At 34.6% G+C, this 23,414-nt stretch overlaps 1 protein-coding gene across 1 annotated transcript; it reads left to right on the plus strand.

Annotated features, from left to right (window-relative positions):
• Nucleotides 1–6,000: 6,000 nt before the first annotated feature.
• Nucleotides 6,001–16,081, plus strand: LOC112046319 (uncharacterized). Its single transcript, XM_052884448.1, has 5 exons — nucleotides 6,001–6,162; nucleotides 7,855–7,978; nucleotides 8,022–8,139; nucleotides 11,571–11,706; nucleotides 12,971–16,081. Exons 1-5 carry the CDS (start codon nucleotides 6,001–6,003, stop codon nucleotides 13,025–13,027), a joined length of 597 nt encoding a protein of 198 aa, XP_052740408.1. The 3' UTR covers nucleotides 13,028–16,081.
• Nucleotides 16,082–23,414: the final 7,333 nt, after the last annotated feature.

Raw genomic sequence — 23,414 nt, forward strand, 5'->3', positions numbered from 1 at the left:
ATATTAATAGTCCGAAATAAACGTAAATTTGATAATATTTGGTTATTTTGTGCATATTATTTATCTGTTTTCTGTTGGCATTGTTTTGTTTGGTGATTGTTTTTTGCGGTGGTTTGTAGTAGGTATCTATAGTATCTATCATACTAGCGGACCCGGTCAAGCTTCGTTGTGACATAAGTGCACTTATTCTCTATCCCTACTCTACCCTTCTTTACCTCTACCCCTACCCTACCCCTGCCCTACCCCTACCCTACCCCTGCCCTACCCCTGCCCTACCCCTGCCCTACCCTACCCCTACCCTACCTCACCACTACCCCACCCCTACCCTACCCCTACCCTACCCCTACCCTATTTTTTTAAGTAAAGTTTTATCCTCCACTCCATATGCCATAGTCGAGGAAAAGATCTCCACGCGTAATGTCAATCGGGGATTAATTTGTCTTTCCCTTGTGGCCATGCTATGACGGGTGGATTTATATCCTTAGTCAGTGGATATAATGGGTGGATAAAAATTTTATCCCTTGCCCATGCTAGCCCGGCAGTAGGCATCGGATGACTTTTGTCACATAGAATCTCAATTTCGTATATGTCAACTAGCGTGTGAGCACGTTAAATATAATGAATTAGGCCTGCAGAACAAAGTTAAACACATTATCAAAATATTAAACAATGAACTTGTTTTGTTACAGATATGCTACAGTCTTTATTACAGCCAAGAGAAAATCAACGACGTGAGTACATTTATCCAATAAATATACGAGTATTCTATTAATTACCCTAAAAATTCACCCAATTTAACTGCCCGTGTAGGGCTAGAGTAGGATAGGATGATGGATGATATAGAGCTCAAACCCACTAACCTGCTCCAGTGTGATCGCACCTAACACGATAATTTGAGACTCTTTGAACGATCAGTATCAGATATCTAATGTTGTAAACTAATGTTACAAAGCCAAAGAATTTGTTTGTTTGATTGTGACGCACTAATCTCAGGAACTACTGGTCCGATTTGAAAAATTATTTCAGTGTTAGATAGCCCATTTATCGAGGAAGGCTATAGGCTATATATTATCCCCGTATTCCGTATTACGGGAACGGGAACCACGCGGGTGAAATCGCGCGGTGATGAAGTCCGTTATCTTAATAGCCACCCATATTCGCTTTGGGGTAAGTAGTAATGTGAGTTATTGTGTATTGTGTAAGTATATTTATTTATTATCTGTATCCGTGCTGAGAAATATTACTGACAACTTCTTATATAAATAAAGCATAATACTTCTTTGCCTTACCCAGAACTCGAATCTAGGATCTCGTGTTTTTAAAAAATGCGTTTATTTCGAAATCATGCCTCACATCACAATATTTCCAGTACAGCAAGTCATCCAGGACAATATCACAATATCCTGCGATATGTGGCATAACTCAAAAAATGAGCCAATACCTAAACCATTCAGTGACTAACAAATGTTTTCCAGGGGCTAGTTTTAATTATTTAATAAATAGCATAAGTACAGAAAATGTAGTTGGTTACTCAAATGTAATTTTGATGTTAGGGAACAGTTTGAAAATTAAAAGGCATCAAATCATAAAATGTGTTGAAAAGCTTTTGGTATTACATAGTAGAACCAAATGTGAATTTACATTATGTGGATTTCCATACTTTAAGTCAAGTGCTAAAGAAAATAAGCATATCCATAATTTGAATCTATTGTTATACAACTTGACATACCATCACAGCGATGCAATTTTTTATTTTGACATGAATAAGTTTACCTCATCTTATTCGTTGACTAAAGATAATTTATATCTGCCAAAAAAATGTAAGCAGCATGTTGCGTCCCTGTTGGCTTACAACTTAAATAAGTCAGTTACAAATGTTGTAACGCAGTCTATTGACACTAATTCGACTTGTAAAAATAGTTCTTCTGTTTCTATTGACCAGAGTACGAGTGATAGTACTGTCTCAAATGTTAATTTTTATATAAACGATCCAGTTACAAGTAGTGTAACTCAGTCTATTGACATCTCTACAAACTGTAGTAATAGTACAAATATTTCTATATATGACTGCAGTACCAATCCTAGTACTGTTACAATTAAAAATTCTTTAAACTAGAAAATATGACAACGGAGGTGCACTGTAACTTTAACATTGTACACCAAAATATACAGAGCATCAACGGCAAGGAATTAGAAGTTGAACTATTTGTAGAGAAATTCAATATACACATCTTATGTATTACGGAACACTGGCTCACAAAGTCACAACTATCAGTACTTGATATTAAAAATTTTTCATTGTCAAGTGTATTCTCCAGAAGGGCTGGACATGGTGGCTCTTTAATACTCTTACTTAATAACCTAAAATACAAGGATAGAAAAGACATAGTTAGTCTTTCTGTGGAATGCATTGTTGAACTATCTTGTGTGGAGTTGGAACGAATTGTTATAGTATGCGTGTACCGACCCCCTCCTGCTGACTTTGATCAATTTGAAGAGGTAATGGAGGATGTAATGAGACGTTTGTGCACATCTTCCAAACAAATACTGATTTGTGGCGATTTTAATGTTGATATTCTAACAGAAAACTCAAAGTCTGTTAGATTTCTTAACTTATTCAAATGTTTTGATTTGACTCATGCTTTTAATGAACCTACTAGGATAACGGCTACTTCAGGGACATGTCTGGATAATATATTTTACAATTGTGTGATTGAAAAAAAGATGATAATAAATAAATTAGGCTCTGATCACAGTGGTCAAATAATAACTATTTTAAACAATAAATCCAATAGCAACCAATGGTTCAAGTATAGGCCGATAACTGAAGGCAAATTAGAGCGATTTAAAAGCATAATTTCTTCAAAAATTCCAAGTCTTTCATTTGAAAATAGTCACCCAGACAGGCTATTTGGTACGCTGTTCAAGACAATAGACAAAGAGTTTTGTAAAATTTTTAACTTTAAACGTATTAATGTTACTCAAAAATTAAAGTTTAGCGAATGGGCTACTGTAGGCATTTACAAAAGTAGAGACAGATTGTACGAGTTGTACGAGGAGAAACAGTATAATCAAACGCGAACATATTTAGAACATGTAAAAAACTATTCAAAAATTTTCAAACGTGTTTGTATTCTTGCAAAATCATTACACATCAAAGATAGAATAATAAAATCTGAAAACAAGGTACAAACAACCTGGAACATAATTAATAAAGAATCAGGCAAAATTAGACCACGTGATATGAGTTTTGAATTAATTGTCAATGATAAAAAGATAAACACCGATAACGAGGTTGTTAATGCCTTTGAAGACTTTTTCCAGAATGTTCCTATCTTGTTAACAGATTCACTGGACTCTTCTGCTACGGAAGCCCAGAGGATATTAAGAGGCCATGTTAAAGAGTGCAACGTTCTTTTTGAATTTCATCATATAACTGTATCAGACATTAAAAAAACTTTTAAACTGTTAAAATTAAAAAGAACTGGAGACAAGTGGGGCATGTCAGTGAAAGTAATATCTAACATCATTGATGTCATTGCTCCCCACTTAGCTATTATTTTTAATGAATGCGTGGATTTGGGTATCTTTCCGAACCTAATGAAACATGGCAAACTGTTACCACTTTTTAAATCAGGTGACAAAACTGATGTTAATAATTATAGACCAATTACAATACTGCCAACACTTAGTAAGGTTTTTGAAAAAATCATTTTAAATCAACTTTTAAGTCATTTTAATTTAAATAATTTATTTCACCCTGAACAGTATGGTTTTACTAAAGGTCGCAGTACAACTGATGCAGGTGCTAAACTTTTAAAACATATATATATGATGCATGGGAAAATGCTAAGAATGCTATTGGTGTATTTTGTGATTTGTCCAAAGCATTCGATTGTGTTGACCATAACATTCTTTTACTTAAGTTAAGCCACTATGGCATAAAAAGTGTTGCACTCGATCTCATCGCCTCTTATCTTAGTGATAGAACACAAAAGGTATGCATAAATGATTCAAAGTCTCGCGGTTTTTCTAACACAATGGGCGTCCCACAGGGTTCAATTCTGGGTCCTTTTCTATTCCTAGTGTACATAAACGATTTACCACACCATGTTAGCGGCATCTGTGAGATAGTACTGTTTGCTGACGACACATCCCTAATTTTTAAGAGTGACAGAAATAAAGATAATTCCGACGATGTAAACCGTGCCATATCGCATGTGTCGCATTGGTTCACTGTTAACAACTTACTTTTAAATGCAAAGAAAACTAAATGTATTGAGTTTTCATTACCAAATGTTATAAAATTAGATAAGTCTATAATGATCAATGGTGAAACACTAGAAATAGAGAATTCCACAGTTTTCCTGGGAGTGACCTTGGATTCTAAACTTCAGTGGGGTGCTCATATAGAAAAACTGTCAGGTAAACTCAGCTCAGCTGCTTTTGCAGTGAGAAAAATAAGACAGTTTACTGATGTTGATACAGCTAGACTTGTTTATTTTGCGTACTTTCACAGCGTAATGTCTTACGGTATTTTGTTGTGGGGCAAGGCTGCTGATATACATTCTATATTTGTACTTCAAAAAAGAGCAATTCGAGCAATATATCAACTAAAATCACGCGAGTCCCTTCGTCAAAAGTTTAAAGAAATAGGCATTTTAACAGTAGCCTGTCAGTATATATATAACAGTATAGTTTATGTGAGACAAAATATTAATTTGTACAAACGAAAAGGAGATCTAAACCCACGTCTTACTAGACACGGGCATAAGTTAGTTATTTCTGCATATCGTCTCCAAAGAGTTAAAAAATCTTTTGTGGGTTTGGGTGTACTCTTCTATAACAAGATCCCCAAGACTGTGATGGACTTGCCAATGCACAACTTTAAGCAATGTGTTAAAAAACATTTACTTAGTCGAGGTTACTACACTATTGATGAGTTCCTTAACGACAAAGGTGCTTGGAGGCCATTGGATCAGCTTCCACCTTCACACAGGAAATAAAACTATAAGAAATTGTAATTTAATTGTTATCAAATGTAAATTGTAATACTGTATGACTTTTTCAAAAGAGCAACTGTTGAGTTTCTTGCCGGTATCTTCTCAGCAGAACCTGCCTTCCGAACCGGTGGTAGAATCTTTACAAATAGTCAACTGACGTGTCAAAAGTGCTTGTAAACTGAGCCTACTTGAAATAAATGAATTTTGAATTTTGAATTTTGAAAGGCTGACTGGACCCACGGCAGATAATTTATGAATTTATATATTGTTTGATCAACACAGTAAAAAAGTCCATAGAACGTGACCATAAATATTTGAATATTCTAGTCACATTTTGCAAGTGTTATCTTTTTTGAAGCGCTTACTAAATACGTTTATTATTCAGAGTGTGTCGGCAGAAGCAGCGCTTCTCCGATAAACTTTATACAGAGAGTCGTAATGAAGAGATGTGGATTTTCAAATGACTTTTTATTTTAATATGCATTTAGAGTATATAAACCATGTTAAGATTGTTTAGTTTTTTGAAACTTCGTTTGCTTTGAAAGTTTAGGCGAGCCGCATTTCAATAATTTAAATATTAGATCCCGATGTAATTAAGGTTTTTTTAAAGGTTTACGTGCCTGCTTTCTGTAGCTGAGTCTTGGCTGTAATTAACGAAGTGACTGATGTCGAGCTATAATACTACAGACAGACAGACACGAGATTACAATATTTCACTCTCAATGTGTTGAATTGCCAAATTAAAATAATATACATACGAGTGCCTACCGTCCTCAGCCATCTATGGCGTTTGGGTGTGTGGCGCCAGTGGCGTGCACGTCATAGATGCAAACATCGATTGCTTATCCTGAGAATGCATTATCAGCCTATAATGGAGAAAGTATTTTGTATGAATTGTACATTTAGTGTATACCTCAATTAAAAACCCTGTGCACGCCACTATTGGCGGCGCACCCGAAGTAGAATACCGTGTTGATATTGACCGATTGCAGCGAAAATGATCGGTGCGATGCCAGCAGTAGCGGTCCGGCATGAGCGGCGGCGCGCGGAGAAGCGCGGGCGGAGGCCCTCGCAGCTGCCGCTGCAGCTGGGCCGCCTGGACGACGCCACGCCGTCGCCCGACCACCGCCTGCGGGATGAGCTCTACGTCTGCGGGAAGGTAAAAAACCACTAGAGAAGCAATGCTTCTGTAGTAAAAACTACAACAGAAGCATCGCTTCTTTTGTAAAAACTACAACAAAAGCATCGCTTCTGTAGTAAAAACTAAAACAGAAGCATCGCTTCTGTAGTAAAAAATTACAATAGAATCAATGAAGCTTCTGTAGTAAAAAAATACAATAGAAGCAATGAAACAAAAGCTATGCTTCTGTTGTATTTTTTCCTACAGGAGCAGTAGTAATAGTAATAGAGCAGCAAAGCTTTTCTACCTTATTCCTATATTATATTGTTAACAAAAATGTTCTCCTGTACTAATGATGTAGGTAGATATGTAATAAGTAATTTTAGTTAGATTAATCAGGAAAAAGATTGATTCTACATAATCATTGAAATTATGTGGAAATCTCGCCCTACTCTTAAGGTAATAGGGATGGAAGTCAAACAAGCGGGCACAAATGCTTTGAATATCGTCAATTCCTCTTTTTTATATCATACGGGATAAGGGGCACGCAAGTTCAAATTACGTTCAAAGAATATAAATATGCATTAAAGACTTGCTTTTATACTGTGAAACAGGAGCTTATTCCTTACAATCACATTCGCTGCGCCCGTTTCATATTATGCTAATTGCTCTTATAGACTATGTATGTAACCTTTGCCAGCTGACCTTTTACGGTGATCAAAGAAACTTCCATTAAAAGGCTAAATTTACACTTCATACAGATTAGATATTCGCGTTCTCATAAATAAAATAATTACACTTACTTTGGCTTTGGAGTATTAATTTATTAATTACTAGCGGACGCCTGCGACTTCGTCCGCGTGGAATTTAGTTTTTCACAGTCCCTCGGGAACCATGGATTTTTCCAGGATAAAAAGTGGCTACTTTTTACTTCTTTAGATGTCATATTTTTCAAACAATTATGTTGTTAAGTTGTGGTTTTGTTGAGTCAGGTACTTGTAAGGTAATGAAATTTTGAATTAGGTCGTTTTTTCTTGTCTCGACGCTGAATCGCATTTGCAAAATCCGCACAGCACCAAACAGACATTCAGCAAGTTTTAATTAGTCCTCAGTGCGAGTGAGTGCGTTAAACTTTCTGTTGCTGGTGGTCGCGGATACCAGCTCAACCCAATTAGGTTACGGAACATTTCGTAAACCTTAATACCTAGGTACCACTCATTGTAACGCGATTATTTGAGTATTTGCCAAGTTTAGAGTGTAAGGCGCTTCGGCTGAAATCGCAGGTACTTCGCTCTGTTGTGAAATTATAATAAATGCCTTATCAGCCGATAGGCGTCCACTGCTGGACATAGGCTTCTTGCATGGACTTCCAAGCACAACGGTCTCGAGCCGCCAGCATCCAACGGTTCCCTGCAACCCGCTTGATATCCTCGGTCCACCTAGGGGCTAGCTTTCCGGTGCGGGGTCGCCATTCCAGCAATTTGGGACCCCAATGTCTATCGGCTCTTCGAACTATGTGGCTTGCCCATTGCCACTTCAGCTTCGCGACTCACTGAGCTATGTCAGTGACTTTGATTCGTCTGCGGATTTCCTCATTCCTGATTCGATCACGCAGAGAAACTCCAAGCATAGCTCGCAATGACTTTGAGCCTTGAATGACTATGGGAAAATAAATAAATAATATAATTTCGCCTAGTATAGGAGAAATAAAACGCATAATATTTCGTGCAGGTTGCGGGGCTGTACGCGATCGTGGGCTGCCTGCTGCTGGGCATAGTGGTGCTGGTGGTGGGGCTGGTGCAGCTGTCGCCGGGCGCGGAGGCGGCGCAGCATCGCTACTACCTCATGGGCGCCGGTGCTGCGCTCGTGGGCGCCGGCGTACTGGGCGCCGTGCTCAGGTAACATAGTGGTGCTGGTGCAGCTGTCGCCGGGCGCGGAGGCGGCGCAGCATCGCTACTACATCATGGGCGCCGGCGCCGCGCTCGTGGGCGCCGGCGTGCTGGGCGCCGTGCTCAGGTAACATAGCAGTGCTGGTGGTAGTTCCGGTCATTACTATTAAAATCTGTTAATTATAACGATACAGAGTCAATCATCAACGTTTATTCACCCGAATCTACCAACCAATATTTTGGGCAGTGTTATCATCATCATCATCATTATCAACTCATATTCGGCTCACTGCTGAGCTCGAGCCTCCTCTCAGAACGAGAGGGGTTAAGCCAATAGTCCACCACGCTGGTCCAATGTGGATTGGCAGACTTGACACACGCAGAGAATTAACAAAATTCTCAGGTATGCAGGTTTCCTCGCGATGTTTTCCTTCACCGTTTGAGATACGTGAAATTTAATTTCTTAAAATGCACACAACTGAAAGGTTGGAGGTGCATGCTCCGGACTGGATTCGAACCCACACCGTCCGGAATCGAAGGCAGAGGTCATATCCACTGGGATATCACGATGGATTGGGCAGTATGGTAAGTCTAAATTCTAAATCCCATCCTATAAAGTGCTATAAAACAGGCTGATAATCGCTAATTAGAAAATATTTGTTTATCGTTTGCTTACGAAATTTAAAAAAACATTATTTTTGCAGCTACAAGCAGAAGTCGTAAATATTAGATGCGAATTCGCCAGTAATCCCACCGGACTTTGAATAATAAAGCGAATTCAGCGCTCGCCGCTACCGAGATACTCGTAAGCTCTGAACGGTGCAATAACACTTTACAGCGCCCCTTTTACTTTACACATGATGGAACGTATAAAAATCTCTGAAATAGAATTTTAGAACAATGTTTATTTACTTAAGACATGATAGAACATAAAAAACAGCGTAAAAAAAATTATATATGTAACGCAGTTGTGTGGCTTTAAAGCGGCATTGGAGGCTCAATACTGTATTTTGAACTTCCTTCGTAGAAAAAGAAAAAAGAAAACGATTTGTGAGTGATTTCTACATTCTCTTTACGTGGCTGTCAATTCATCTGTGCGTCTGTGGCATCGTAGCTTATAAAATAATGGACCGATTCTTAAGAGGCTTTTTGTTTAGAAGCCGACATGTGACAATCCTACCTTCTAAATAATCGACCGATTATTATGCTTTTTTATTTAGAAATATGGTTCTCAGTGACCAATAATAAAGACCCTGAATTCGAAGACATCGGTGGTCTTCTATTAAAATGAAAATTTAATGTTTTAACTTGCTTTAAGTATAATGTACCTAACCTACTCGTTTTGTACCAAATGACGTAAAAACTGTGTTTTATTTTTGTTACACTTTAATTTACATTTCATAAAATATACAAACAGGTGAAAGTAAATTAATGCTATTTTTTAGATACCGATTGTCTTGCATTCCAAGAAAGGCCTCTCCAAGTATTCTGCACAAAGATCTGTCCCGTGCATTCCGCGTCCAAGTTATTCCTGCTACCTTTTTATATCGTCGAAATATATTAAATTAATCGTTAAATAAAGGTCTCATCTAGACTGTAGAATGAAGCGACCGGTAAGCGGTTTCGGTTCCGCTTATAAGCGGCTTATCTTTTAATTTAGCGGAGTACTTTACTTCGATCGCGCGGGATCGATAGCGCCTCGCGGGAGTACTCGCTATTACGGAGCACGCCTCTAGAAATCGACAACTTTTTAACTTAGTATTTTTTTTTTTTGTAAAAAACGAGACATCCACCTACTAAGATATTCCCTGAAAGTTATGTGTACGAAAACTCCATCCAAATTAGTTTAGTTGGGACTGTAACCCCTTTTTTAAGTTTCAATCGGCTTCATCTCCGCTTTGGACTGTTTCCATGTTGCCTTGAGCCTACCATGTCTACTGTCTACAATAGGATACCATTTGAAGAACTTATAGTAGAATATAGTAGAATAACATTTCAATAACAAACTCTAAACTTCAAAGTTTAGTGCATCGCCGAAAGGTTGCCTGTCTATCGGTGTTCTACAAGATATATTTCGGGTAGGGCGCTCAGGAACTGATCGATCTTGTGCCAAATTCGCCGTTCTACCACAGGACTGCTAGGCATCGCAGAGATCTGCACCGCTACGTCGTCAAAATCACGTCCAAAAAAATTTGATTTTTTTTTTCAATCCAGTAGAACGATAATGATCAATTTAAGACCATTTAAAAAAGTGGCAACTAGCCTATTACAAGTATATCGGCTGGCATAATATACATTTTTTTATTAAATAATCTTCAACTTAAAAGACGGATTACTTTTTAATTTAGCTAAGTGGGTATCGATAGTCTGCCCCAAGGGACTAGCTCGCGACTTGCTTCACTTCACTTAATGAGAACAACAAGTGCAATAAAGTGACTTAACTACTTCAAGACTATTATCTGATTGAGTATTACCTGAGCGTAGTAACTGCCTGATTGATGCAGTGGTTAATCGGTGCGGCTGCCATCCATAAAGTATTTGGGTTGAATCTTGGGTCGGGTTGTAAAATATTACGGGTTATTTTTCTTTCCGAGATTTACAGTGACAGCCCAGAGTTAAGTCGGTGAAACCGTCAGTCCTAATTCATTAGTATCATTAACATTGAATAGTGATGGTCACAAATACATATATTAACACTCTAAGGTTGACCCTTAACCCGTAAAAATTGATTTAAAAAAATCAAAAAAGAGTATTCAGGAAACATACAAAACAATTAAAATTAGGTAAGCAAATCTTCTATGAGGTAACAAATACCCTATATCACCCCATCAAACAAGATAAATCCAATGATACTTACGGTTTAAATGAAACAAACATGCGAGTACCTACATACCTACCTATTAAGCTCGAAACTACTCCTTTTCAATAGTCAGATAACTAAAAGATTTCCAAAAAGCCGCACACCACAAGTCTGCCACAGTAATGTGATCAGTAGTTATCAATAAGAGAACCGAATCGGATCAGATTCTATCGACTATTGGCGCGACAACAAAGGCCTACCCTCGTCAGCCACAGCGTCAGCTAAAAATAGTTTCGGAATCCCGCAGGGCCACGGCTTTTGCTTGGCAGCGACACGCAGCGACAGACTCCATGATATGCGGCTTAATAATCTCCTTATTCGCAGAAGACACGTTTTTTAAATGTGCCCCGAGTATGGAATGTTATTTGGTATGGGGTTATAGGGGATACGTTCTTGGGTGACAAATTAAAAAGATATGAAAAAATATGAATATGAAAAAATCAATTAATTGAAGTTTTTGACCAAATTTTGTAATTTTTTCTTGCTACCCAGTTTTTATAACCTACTTTAATTCAGACTGATATTCAGCAGAGGCAAACTTAAGCCTTCATTTTATTACATCACTTTTACTACCATTTATTTATTCCACTCGCACTTTCGGCAAAATTTGCAAGTTAAAGTTAGCGATCGCAAAAAGGCGACTAAAGGAAGCGCGAATAAGAAGCTTCTATTGTAACACAGATGTGGTTGTGTTCCAGATGCCTGTGCCTGCACTGGTGCAACCTGATGTTCCAGGAGGAGTACGACGAGCGCGTGCGCGCCACGCAAAAGCACTGCGTCAGCGTGCTGGACAGCCAGAACCATCGCCAGGACAGGCCCAAGCTCAAGCCCCAGGTACAGGAATTCTGGCAACAATATTTTATACTATTACACAGAGGTTTTAGATAGATATAAAGTAAAGTGGCTAATATTGTCTTAATTCGATTGTCGCATTGTAAACAGCGACACACAGCGAGCGATGGAACGAGCTATGTCAGGGTATCTCTGCGTGATCAAATCAAAAATGAGGAGATCCGCAGAAGAACCAAAGTCACCGACATAGCTGAACGAGTTGCGAAGCTGAAGTGGCAATGTGCGGGGCACATAGTTCGAAGAGCCGATGGATGTTGAGGTCCCAAATTGCTGGAATGTTGACCCCGCACTAGTAAGCGCAGTGTTGGTCGACCCCCCACCAGGTGGACTGACGACATCAAGCGAGTTGCAGGGATTCGCTGGATGCAGGTGGCTCAGTATCGTAATGTTTGGAAGTCCCTACAAAAGGCCTATGTCCTGCAGTGGACGTCCATCGGCTGATATGATGATGATGATGATGATCAAATAATATCTAAATATTGTCAACAATGTCGAGTTGTGTGTTCAGGAAATGTAAAAACTATATATACATAAATATATAATGCAAGTAAACACAAAATTGTGTATGTGTGCGCACAATTCAGATCACGTTTTGTAGACACGTGACATATCTGATATTGGACTATTGGATATGTTACGTGCCAACAAAATCAAAGCGGAAAGTGTCCCAGACTCAGCTACTTCACTGAGCGCACACATGCACAATTTTGTTACGTTATATATAGTTCTTACACTTCCTGAACACACAACTCTATAATCAATATTGTTGACAATATTTAGATATTATTATGTTTAAATAACTTTCGTTGTTTACTATGCGACTAAATGAAATTAATACGCCTCAGTTTCGACGCGCTTGTGTGCGTAGCAGTTGTATATCTATAATGTTATAGTATAAAATGTCGTTGAATTCTGATAACTAATCCAACGTAGGTAAACACATCACATCACATCAGTAACCAATAGTATTTAAAAGTATATCTATTGCAACATTTTATATCGTCTAACAAAAACTGAAATTAAAACTTGAAAGGCTTTGATGGCGTAAGGAAAGTACTGTAAGCCATCTGCCCCAGTCAAAAGCATCTGATAGTGATCGTTAATACGTTATCGTGTTATATAGAAGAAGCTAAGATGACTACAAACATATGTACAAGACAGATACAGTACTTAGGGTTGTATAACTGTACCCTACAGTGAACCACTTAAATATACTGATAGTAATGATGTTTAATATATATTCCAGGCCAGCGTTCAAGATGTAGATATGATCCGACAGCCGTCGGTCGCCAGCGACACCTAGACCTGACCAACGACCAGCAGCGTGACCAACGCCCGACGCCATCACCGCTACACACAGGGTGACACAAAACTGCTTATGCGATAAAACAAAATAGTTTAATTCATTTAAAAGTTTGATTGGTTTTATTATGACAATGAATCATATCAGAATTGCTCCAAAGGCTGTCAAGTTTTATATCAAATACGTAAAACTGGACATTCTTATTTTAACATGTCAAAATTGACGGTATATAAGTTTAATTTATTAGTGTACCAGAACATGTTTAATATCATAGGTATTATGATAACAAAAATACATCAAAATACTAAACCATATTCGTGAAATGTTTAAAGTTGCAACAAAGTTTACGAAAGGATTAAGATCTTTGCTTGCCAGAAATCCCAAACCTTGCTGCCAAGTCTTTGACAATTGTACTAAGCTCATAATAAGTATACTAAATGATTAGCTATGGACATTGAATTGTAACTACATAGAATGATTTTATACTATAAATCCTTACTAAACTACATACGAGTAAACTTTTTTGTGACGTCAAGACTTTATACAATGAATGTCGGATTTAATGTGAAAAGCAAATGCAAGGTGGACTTCGCAACAGCAATCGTGACTTACAACACAATATATGTAACAAGTTACAAATAATTTAACTTATCGATTCTTATCTTGTCAAAGAAGTTTTGGGACACTCTGTATAAAATGAGCAGTTACGCAAATATCGCTACAGTTTTGTTAAAGTTCATTCCAAACAATTTATGCCCTTTGAGAGACATATTGATGTAGAATTTTTCTAAACATTTAACTTTTAGACGTTATACTATCATAGGATGCTCAAACGTATTACTGAAATGACCAAATAGAAAGCCCATTTCAAAGTAGTGCGAATTTCTGACCGGAAAATTAACGATATATGATATTAGGAAAGTGAGATCGTTAACTTAAACAATCTGTATACTGTATAATGTCGCGTCTACACGCTTGCTAAACCTTAACAAGCCGTTGTAAATACATAAAAAAAAAAGTGTGTGTCAGCTCCGACACATGAATGGAGTTTACTCTTTTAGATCGACTGTCTAAATAGGTGTATGTTGCCTTGCAGCATACACTATGTACGTCACAATACTTACGCCTGAAAAGTGAAAGGTGTGCATCCGAGGAGCAGCAGTCCGCGGCGCGCCCGTCAACAGCGCACGGTTTAAGGTGCACAAAAAACGTAACGCTGTCATTCGTTCATCGAATTTTTCTGCCCATATATTTTTCATACCGGGGGCTATATATGAAAAATCGATTCTTAAGGAGTAAACTCCAAAAAAAAATAGCAATATAAATACATCGACACTAATAGAAACAAACAAGCCCAATAACATATAGTATATAGGTATAGTCGCCTATACAGCATACCCTATGTACGTCTCAATACACTCACAGCTAAATTAGAAAGTTGCGCACTAAAGGTGCGCACCAAAAACGTGACACTTTTTCGTTAGTTCAGTTGGTTTTACCCCTCGGATTTTTCTCATACCGGGCGCCTTATATATAAAAAATCGATTCTTAAGGAGTAAACTCCAATAAACTCCAAAAAACCTTTTATATGTTTATGTTCTCCGATTATGCCTTTCCAGGGTTACGGGGCTGACGATGAAACCCAACAGTCCTTGGGTTTCATCCCCGCTTGTTAAACTATTGTCGTAGCTAACCCTCGCACAATCTACACGACTAATTGGTGTAGTAAATGGAATATTGGTTAGGTTACAAGAACAAGGCAATTAAAAAAAATATATATAACATACAAGTTTCTATTTGAACGACTCAAAAGGTAAGAGTCTAAAACATTTAGACCATATTCGTATAGTTACGGTTTTATTTAAGGTAGATCAGAATTTCGCACAACCTTACCTATGGCGTTGGTGTACGTCCCGAGTGAAAGCGTATGACAGTTGTATCCGTGACGTAAAAACACTTGACAAGTTTTAGTTTGAACTTAATGCGAGCGGGCTCGTTTCTTCCAATAGTCGTTTTATACGCCGCGGATTCCGCTTACACGATTCGCCTTCACTCGAGGCGTATAGACAGGCAAACAGGAGTATATAGCCTGCATTATAAAATTTTAGCGATATCGTAGCACCTTGTGGTTATCGGGTCTTTGTAATTCGAAGTGATAGTTTTATCTCTCCCAAAAAAAATATTTTGTAGTACCTTAAAAACTCATTATATTATTGTAGCATCCATACTTGTAACGGTACGTTTACATCTTTAGGATTTTTATTCGAATCTGTATTGTTTATTATTTTTATAGTAAAATATGTTAGGTTAAGTTTTTATTAAGACTATTTGTTTTTAAACTGTAGTCTAATGAATTTTTGGATGATTGTCTATGTGTAATGTATATGTTAGTGTATATTTTTAAATATACATTGTAGTATATTTTCTGTATTGAAGTGTATAAATATTCATTTCATTGTATACATATCCCAAATCAGAATGTAATTCAATATAATATACCCACTATAAATAATATAATTTACTCGGTGCAACGTATAAATACATATAAATGTTTACAGATCATTATAACTTATTTATAATATATCGACATATCATTTTTAATAGAAACCTGACCATAAATCATTTCATGAAATTATTTATTTTCTGGAACACCATCGGAATACCATAAAACTGGTCATCCAACATCATTATAATATCATCCAATATCATTGCATATATTGCGTTAAATATCATATTTTTGAAAACTTTACAATTGAGATATCCCCTAAATATACCTCTTTGCTTTATTTATAAACAATTGTATATATTATTATTATTAAATTTTGAAAATTAAAATGTTAAATACATAATATATGATTTTAAGTAGTTTTAGAAATATCTCTATTAAAAAATAAATTTGAAAATCACATACCTAAATATTGTTATAATAGTGAAATCAAATTAAGTAATTCATTCTAAAACTTTACCGTCCGATTCATTCAAAACATTAAGTACGTATCACAAACGCTCAAGTAGTAAATACTGGCTTGCTACTAAACCACAGGCACGCAACAACAATACAAGCTTGCAACTAATCCACAGGCACGCAACAACAATACAAGCTTGCAACTAAACCACAGGCACGCAACAACAATACTGGCTTGCCACTAAACCACAGGCATGCAACAACAATACTGGCTTGCCACTAAACCACAGGCATGCAACAACAATACTGGCTTGCCACTAAACCACAGGCATGCAACAACAATACTGGCTTGCCACTAAACCACAGGCATGCAACAACAATACAAGCTTGCAACTAAAATACTAAAATACTAAAGTGCAACAAAATCTTAGATACGCTGAAGTTGCACTTAAATTTATTTTGTGGAAAATTTAATTTGTTCGCATTATTACGAGTCAGTAGAAATCTACAATAGTCTCAAAATCTACAATAGAGAGCTTAAATTATATTTTTATATATGTGTTTTTCAAGGTTATTCGGACAATTGATGATATTTTTCTTTTACAAATTAACTTAGACTTAAGTTAGAACTCCATGTAATCAAAGAGCCCTCTAAGATAATATTTTACAGAAAATACATAAAACAACATATTGGTACTATGAAAAAGTATTTTGAAATAGTATTTTAGTTTATCCCAATTTATCTTACATGTAAACTATATTAACAAAATTTTATTAAACCCGACGTTCAAATACAATTTTAGACTAGACAATGAAACTAAATTGCACTACGAATGCAAATTGGTTTCATTGTCTATAAAATCAACAATTGTTTAGCACACGCAAATTATTCCAGAACATGATGTCGAAATTTGAAGCTGATTCACTAAAATTACGTGAGCGGTATTAAACTATACTAAATAAACAATTATTATAACATAAAATTCAAATGTGAAAACCAACTTGTGTGTGCAACTTTCAACTCAACTTCTTTGAAGACACATTTGAAGATTTAAAAAAAGTATAAAGTTGGATACGGCTAATTAACAATTTTCGGTCTAAATGAGCTCAAGCAAAAGCCACAGATTGTTCACATATTCTGAGAGCGTTAAGAGAAGTTTAGTTTAGTTTATTGAATTTTATTTATTTAACAGAAACATAATATCTGAATATACACAGTATACATGTGCTTCTGCTTTCAACACTCTTACACCGAAAAAAATAATAATTGTAAAAATAAAGCTTCAGCAATTGAAATTCAATTAATCAAATGCACCTCAGAAAATTTAGTGATCCTCTTCTGCTTCTCTATTCTCTTCTTTTTCTCTTATTGAATTGTATCTCATGTCTTTACTATGACACTATTTTTCACAAGCGGTAAATAAATTAATTTCACATAATAATACAATAATATATCTTATAAACACAACGATAAAAGTGATCTTCATATATTAAGTACATTGAAACGAATAAAGATGCACTTTTCAACCAACCGTTAAAACAAACATCACTAAAATCTGATCATACTTATTTAATACTAATTATTTATATTTTTATACTTATTAAGAAACCAACCAAAATTGTAGACCGTTACAAACCCTGTGGGATCTCATAATATAAATCAGACAAGACCCCCAAAAAAAAACAACACCCAGGAAGTAGTCAGTTTAAAAAAATGTTCGATGAACACTAAATTCAGATTTAGAATTAATCGATTAAACTTGTTAATTAATTAAATAAACAAATAATAATCACAATTTAAAAGTATTTACTACAATATCAGCAAACTTAATAGCTATTGGTGTTTAATAGGTGTCGTCGTATAGGTGTTAAAATAATCAATTGTTGTAGACCAATATTAAGTATAGCATAGTGAATAATTGTAATAATTAATTAATCTATTAATTGGACTTATCTCTTTACCCATTGATGTACAAAACTCAAGATATATGTTATTAATCAGTGTGGTTTTAATTTTAATTTAGGAAGTGCGCCAACCTGGTTTGTTTTTATCTAAATTGAGCTATTCTAGAGAACATACAACTGCTATGTATTATTGTAATTACTTGAAAAACAAACTAAATCTACATCGATTCTAGTGTGATTGGAAATCCGATTATTCCACAGCGCGCACTACCTTTCTAAAAAAAGAAAAAAAAAAAAGTTGTATGTAATGACAATTCCTGAAATAACAAATAATTTAATATTTTTTTTATTACAGATACTTCTGTAATAAAAAATCTTATTAGACGTAAGTAATTACCTTGGGTTTTTATAACAATGTCTCTACTCTGTAGTTTGAGCTGGAAGTATTTTTATTACTAGAAGAAGTTTATTTTCGACGCAAAGAATCGGTATTTTGAAATTTTCAATCATAAGAGACTGAGAAGTGTTCTAAAGTATTCAAGAAAATAATAATTTAACACATTGTTTGAAATATTTTGTTTACTCATACCCCCTTCGGTACATTATTAACCCTAGAACTATGAGATTCATCAAAGTTTTCAGACCCGTATATTTTGTCCCATTCGTGAAGATCATAATTTGAAAATCAAATTAACGTTCGTTACTCGTTATTCACAAATATTCGTTTCAAGTTTTAACAAAGATAACAAAATATTATTATAATAAAAAAACACCCTGTATGACTAATAAATAAAAAAAAAAACACAAATTGCAAATGGGATAAGCGCCATTTTGTAATTTCTTAAAAACTTGGGATTTTGTTTTATCTTGTAGTTACTTATTATTTAGTTATGTTTATTAATTTATTTTAAATAAAATCCCATTTTTTTCAACGGTATTTATTAGGTACATATATTCCTGGTCTGAAATGGACCTTCATTTATCCAAATTTAATTAGCTGTTTTTGCGTCACACAATTGTTTTAGCATAACTTTTCAATCTATTATATCAGATGCTAGGACTGTACTTACATGAAACAACACAAGGTGGGGCCTGCCTATAGTATACTGAAATTTTGATTATCTTTCATCTCAACTCAACAGACCTCAAAACGGTCCACGAAACAAAAATAAAACCATCATAAGGTTTTAGTCGATTTCCATATATTTTTTACGTATATTGGCAAATATAATTTTTGTGGGTCCAATATTTTGGACCATACAATTTAGAAAATCTATATTAATGTTATATATAACGTATACACAAATTCGAACATCTAACACTTACAATATTAATTGATTTTGAAAAGTAGAACTTTGTACAAACTTAATTTGAGTTTATTAAACTCTATAATATTTATTTTCGTCTTAACTAATTAAATAAAAAAATTAATAAAAAAATACATTGACATATATTTTTTTAATTACTATATTCCATAGTGAATCGTTATCACTACATTATAAATATCATTTAAAGTAATATCCTTTATAAAGGACACTTTTAGTCGCATGTACTCTTAAAAGAAGACATTTACTAATATATAAAAAAATATTAAATTAATGTGCATAATTAATGTAAAGCACCTGCCGGCACTTAAATCATACAAGTGACGTTGTACAGCAGGGGTCGCCAACGCACCTTTTACGTCACGAATCTCAATAATAATAATTGTAGAGCGTACAAACTTTCATTTAAGTGCCGGTTAATGTAATCGATGTTATATATTAAGTATTCCATTAAATATTACGTTGTACTCATATGATAGGCTAAGATTGGATGTCGACACTTAAAAATGTTATTCTTAATTTTAACATGCGCTATATGTTTAATTTAAATACGCAGTGTAATTTATGTATGTTAAAGAACTTAATTAAATTTAACAAAATATTTTTAGTTTTACAAAATTAAATAGATAATAATATTTTGCAATTTATATTAGAAGTTTTCATGCTAAACGCAAACAGATTTTGTTGAAATTGAACTTGATAAAAAGTACATAATTATGTTAGTGAGTTAAGTGTATAATTAATTTATATATATTTGTATTCTTTTGAATTAGGTATGTACAATAATTGAAGAATTGATGCACTAATTGTTGTATTTTAAATTATATTAATTGTTCTTTTTAATTATTTGCAATTAACTGTACAGTGTATAATTCTATTTTAATTTCTCGGAGAGGTATTAATTTTATTTTATTTTAATATAATCGTTGCAAAATATTGTTCGAAGCTTAATAGGAACTTTGTCGCGAAACTAACGTATGTATTACACTAATTAGCATATTTTATGGTTTCCTGATATTTAAGACATTGCGTTAATTATGATTGATTAAGTTGAAACTCTTACCATCTTATTAGCAAAATTATTTTTGAAAAGCTGTGCCAAATTTTTTGTGTGATTTACTACTAGATTCTTTTAAATTATCTACCCAGTTTCTTATTTTGACTGGTCAAAAAATAGCACACTAATATAAATTATAATGTTTTAAATTATTCTGTCAATTTAGTTTCGATTCGACATTTATCATATACTCGTTTATGTTTATATAAGCTTATACTTATAATTATTATACTTATTATCTACAGTAAATTAATTTTATTGAATTATGAAGCTACAAGTTTTCTTGGTTAACTTTTTTAAGATTAGTTTTGTAATAATTTTATTTGTGTGGCAATAAAAAAATGTTTTGTTATGTACAGTTAGAGCTACTTTGCATTAAATATTTTGAAAATTGTATATTTTTAGTTCGGTAAAAATCGGCAGTGGTATCCTCTGAATGCAAGTTAGATTAAATTTGATAGTTCTGTGAAATACTTATAATACTGGTACTTAGGTACTTATTTCAGCGATAAACTTTAATTTAATATCCTAATTCATTTTTTTCGTTAGTTTTATAAAATAAACTATTTTATAATAGTAATATTTATTATTGTTTACTAGAACCAGAATACATATGTACAAAAAAAAATTAAGCCATAGAACCATTGTCGAATTCGAATCTAATTAAGAAAAAAAATTGTAATTCAATTTGAGTATCTATTTATCTCTCAGAGGCCGTACAGACTACTTCAGTATTTTAGTCGAGTATGAACAATTTTTGGATTTACCGCCCAAAAATAGTTCGTACTCGACTAAAATACTAAAGTAGTCAGAAGTAGGCCTTGTAGTTTTAGAGAATACCGCTGCTGTGACAAGAGTGAAATGAGGGTAGATAGATATCTTTCTATAATATAAAACATTCCGCGCTGCTTTGTGTGTTATAATTATAACGTTCGGATTAAAAGAAAAAGATAGACGAAGCTCTAGATTCTAGAAGGAAAAATTTGATTACAAAGGCCGATGATTTCGGGTACATATGCCTAATGTTTCAAAAGTTTAAAAAAAATCGCCTCATTCTGTTATCGCTTTCGCCTGGAATAATGTATAGAATATCATAATTATTTTATTCACAGCTAAGAAAAATTCAAGCCAGTCAAAATAGCCTTCAAATATTTTGTAAAAAATTCATTACAATGTCGAAGATATGGGCTGGACCAAATAATAAAGCAGTTATAAGTGTAAATTATTCCAGATTTGCCTGTATCTTTTTTATAATATACTTACCTACCCTGTATGTGCATACTATATGCAGAGCTTCGCACGAATTTGGTGATGTTACAGACTCGCGAGGTTTTTGTGTTGTTATAAGTATTTTGTATTCCACTTAATATTTGTGTTTTTTTTTATTGTTAAAGCATGTCACTGCTATGATCTAAAATGCCCTTTCAAATTTCGTTTTCCCTAACACTCTCAATGAGGGTATCTCAAATTCTACAATAAATAGAATTATAAGCACGAGATGTTTTATCACTTAGATAAATGCAATTTAGATTAGGCGTGTTTGCAGTCAACTAACTTTATCCGAAAATGTCGTCTCTGTCAGACTTAATTTTGAAGTTAACTATCTATCTCGTCTATCTTCTTCCTTTAGTCTGTATTATGTATGTATCGAAACAATTGCCAAAACGATTTTAAAATGGAATGCATTAAGTTATTAAGTGTTTAGGTTAGGGCGTATGTTAATTATTGTAAAATGGATGTGTAAACAATTAATGTTAAAAAAATAATTCTGTACATCGTTCTCATTTGATTTTTATCAATTCTGGAGTCAGGCCCGTGGTTTGGGGATGTTGAAAGGCTGAAAGCGTCATATCGAATGGGGAATGGACCATTTTGATAAATGTTCTATTTTCGTAAAACGGTTTGGTTTTAGTTGTTTTTGTGTAAGGTTGTACTTACAGAGAGGCGTGTTTTCGGATGAAAATGAAGTAGCGGCAGCAAAAAAGAAACGTGTTTATAAATTATCATCATTATTGTACCTACTCAATTCAATTTTTGATTTTATGGCTTGCTGCTGGGTACCAACTGGGTACAATTTACTTCGCCAATGTCACGTGGTAAGGAAGACACACTATATGAGGTTGATTACCTACTCTATTTAACTTTGCTGTTTTGACATTCTTTTAGTTTAGTTTAGATACATGACTAGCCATACAAAGCTTGAAAACCCAAACCGATTTCCGAAATGAAAATTAATTTACCTACAACTGAAGTATAAAGTTTTAATTATTTTATAAACAACACATTTCTCCCAGAGAACTGAACAAGTCGACTTGACAGTTGACATGTTACTTGTTTTAATATTTTCAGAGGCAAAATTATCCACCCACTTTAATATGACGCGAGTATATTAAAGTGGGCGGATAATTGTGCCTCTGAGTATATATCACAATTAAAAATATAGGTATAACGTTATAGCATATCGATATATCTATACTAATATTATAAAGAGGAAAACTTTGTTTGTATGTTTGTTTGTTTGTTTGTTTGTTTGTTTGTTTGTTTGTTTGTTTGTTTGTTTGTTTGATTGTAATGAATAGGCTCAAAAACTACTGGACCGATTTTAAAAAATCTTTTACCATTCGAAAGCTACACTATCCACAAGTAACATAGGCTAAATTTTATTTTGGAAAAAAATAGGGTTCCGTAAGATATTTGGGTATTCTCGGGTGTAAAAAATCAACCAGAACAGTTACTTATTTTGCGGACGCTGCCTAAACTATAAAAGATAGAACTATAAAATGTTCTAATTAATTGTAGATCTAATAAATATCAACAAAAAAGTCCGCGACACACTATACCAATCTATGTCGAGTGAGGCACAACAACCATTTTTTTATATAAAAATCTTGAATCTTTAGTACCCTACGGTAGGGGAAGGATAGGGATAGTTGAAAGTTTACATCAAGTTTCATGCGGACGAAGTCGCGGGCGTCGGCTAGTTTTTAAATATAGGAATGGAATTTCGGTACTTTATGTAATTGTAAAGTTGGCCATCCCCCCGGGCCTCACTCCAGGTCCCTGTCATCCTATACCTAAGCTCTGTTCACTGTGATAAAATCATATTTATAAGAATTTTTAAATGCTAAATACCTACCAATATATTCGAATAAAATCAATCATTAAAAAAAATTAAAACGTTATTGAAATCCAAAA

This window comes from Bicyclus anynana, chromosome 11 (assembly GCF_947172395.1).
Source record: "Bicyclus anynana chromosome 11, ilBicAnyn1.1, whole genome shotgun sequence".
Taxonomy (NCBI): domain Eukaryota; kingdom Metazoa; phylum Arthropoda; class Insecta; order Lepidoptera; family Nymphalidae; genus Bicyclus; species Bicyclus anynana.

Bases quoted from the DNA above. Each gene is read 5' to 3' on its own strand.
- LOC112046319 (XM_052884448.1), top strand. From the start codon at position 6,001: ATGATCGGTGCGATGCCAGCAGTAGCGGTCCGGCATGAGCGGCGGCGC. The intron at 6,163-7,854 runs GTAAAAAACCAC...TATTTCGTGCAG, and splicing joins AGCTCTACGTCTGCGGGAAG to GTTGCGGGGCTGTACGCGAT. The intron at 11,707-12,970 runs GTACAGGAATTC...TATATATTCCAG, and splicing joins GGCCCAAGCTCAAGCCCCAG to GCCAGCGTTCAAGATGTAGA.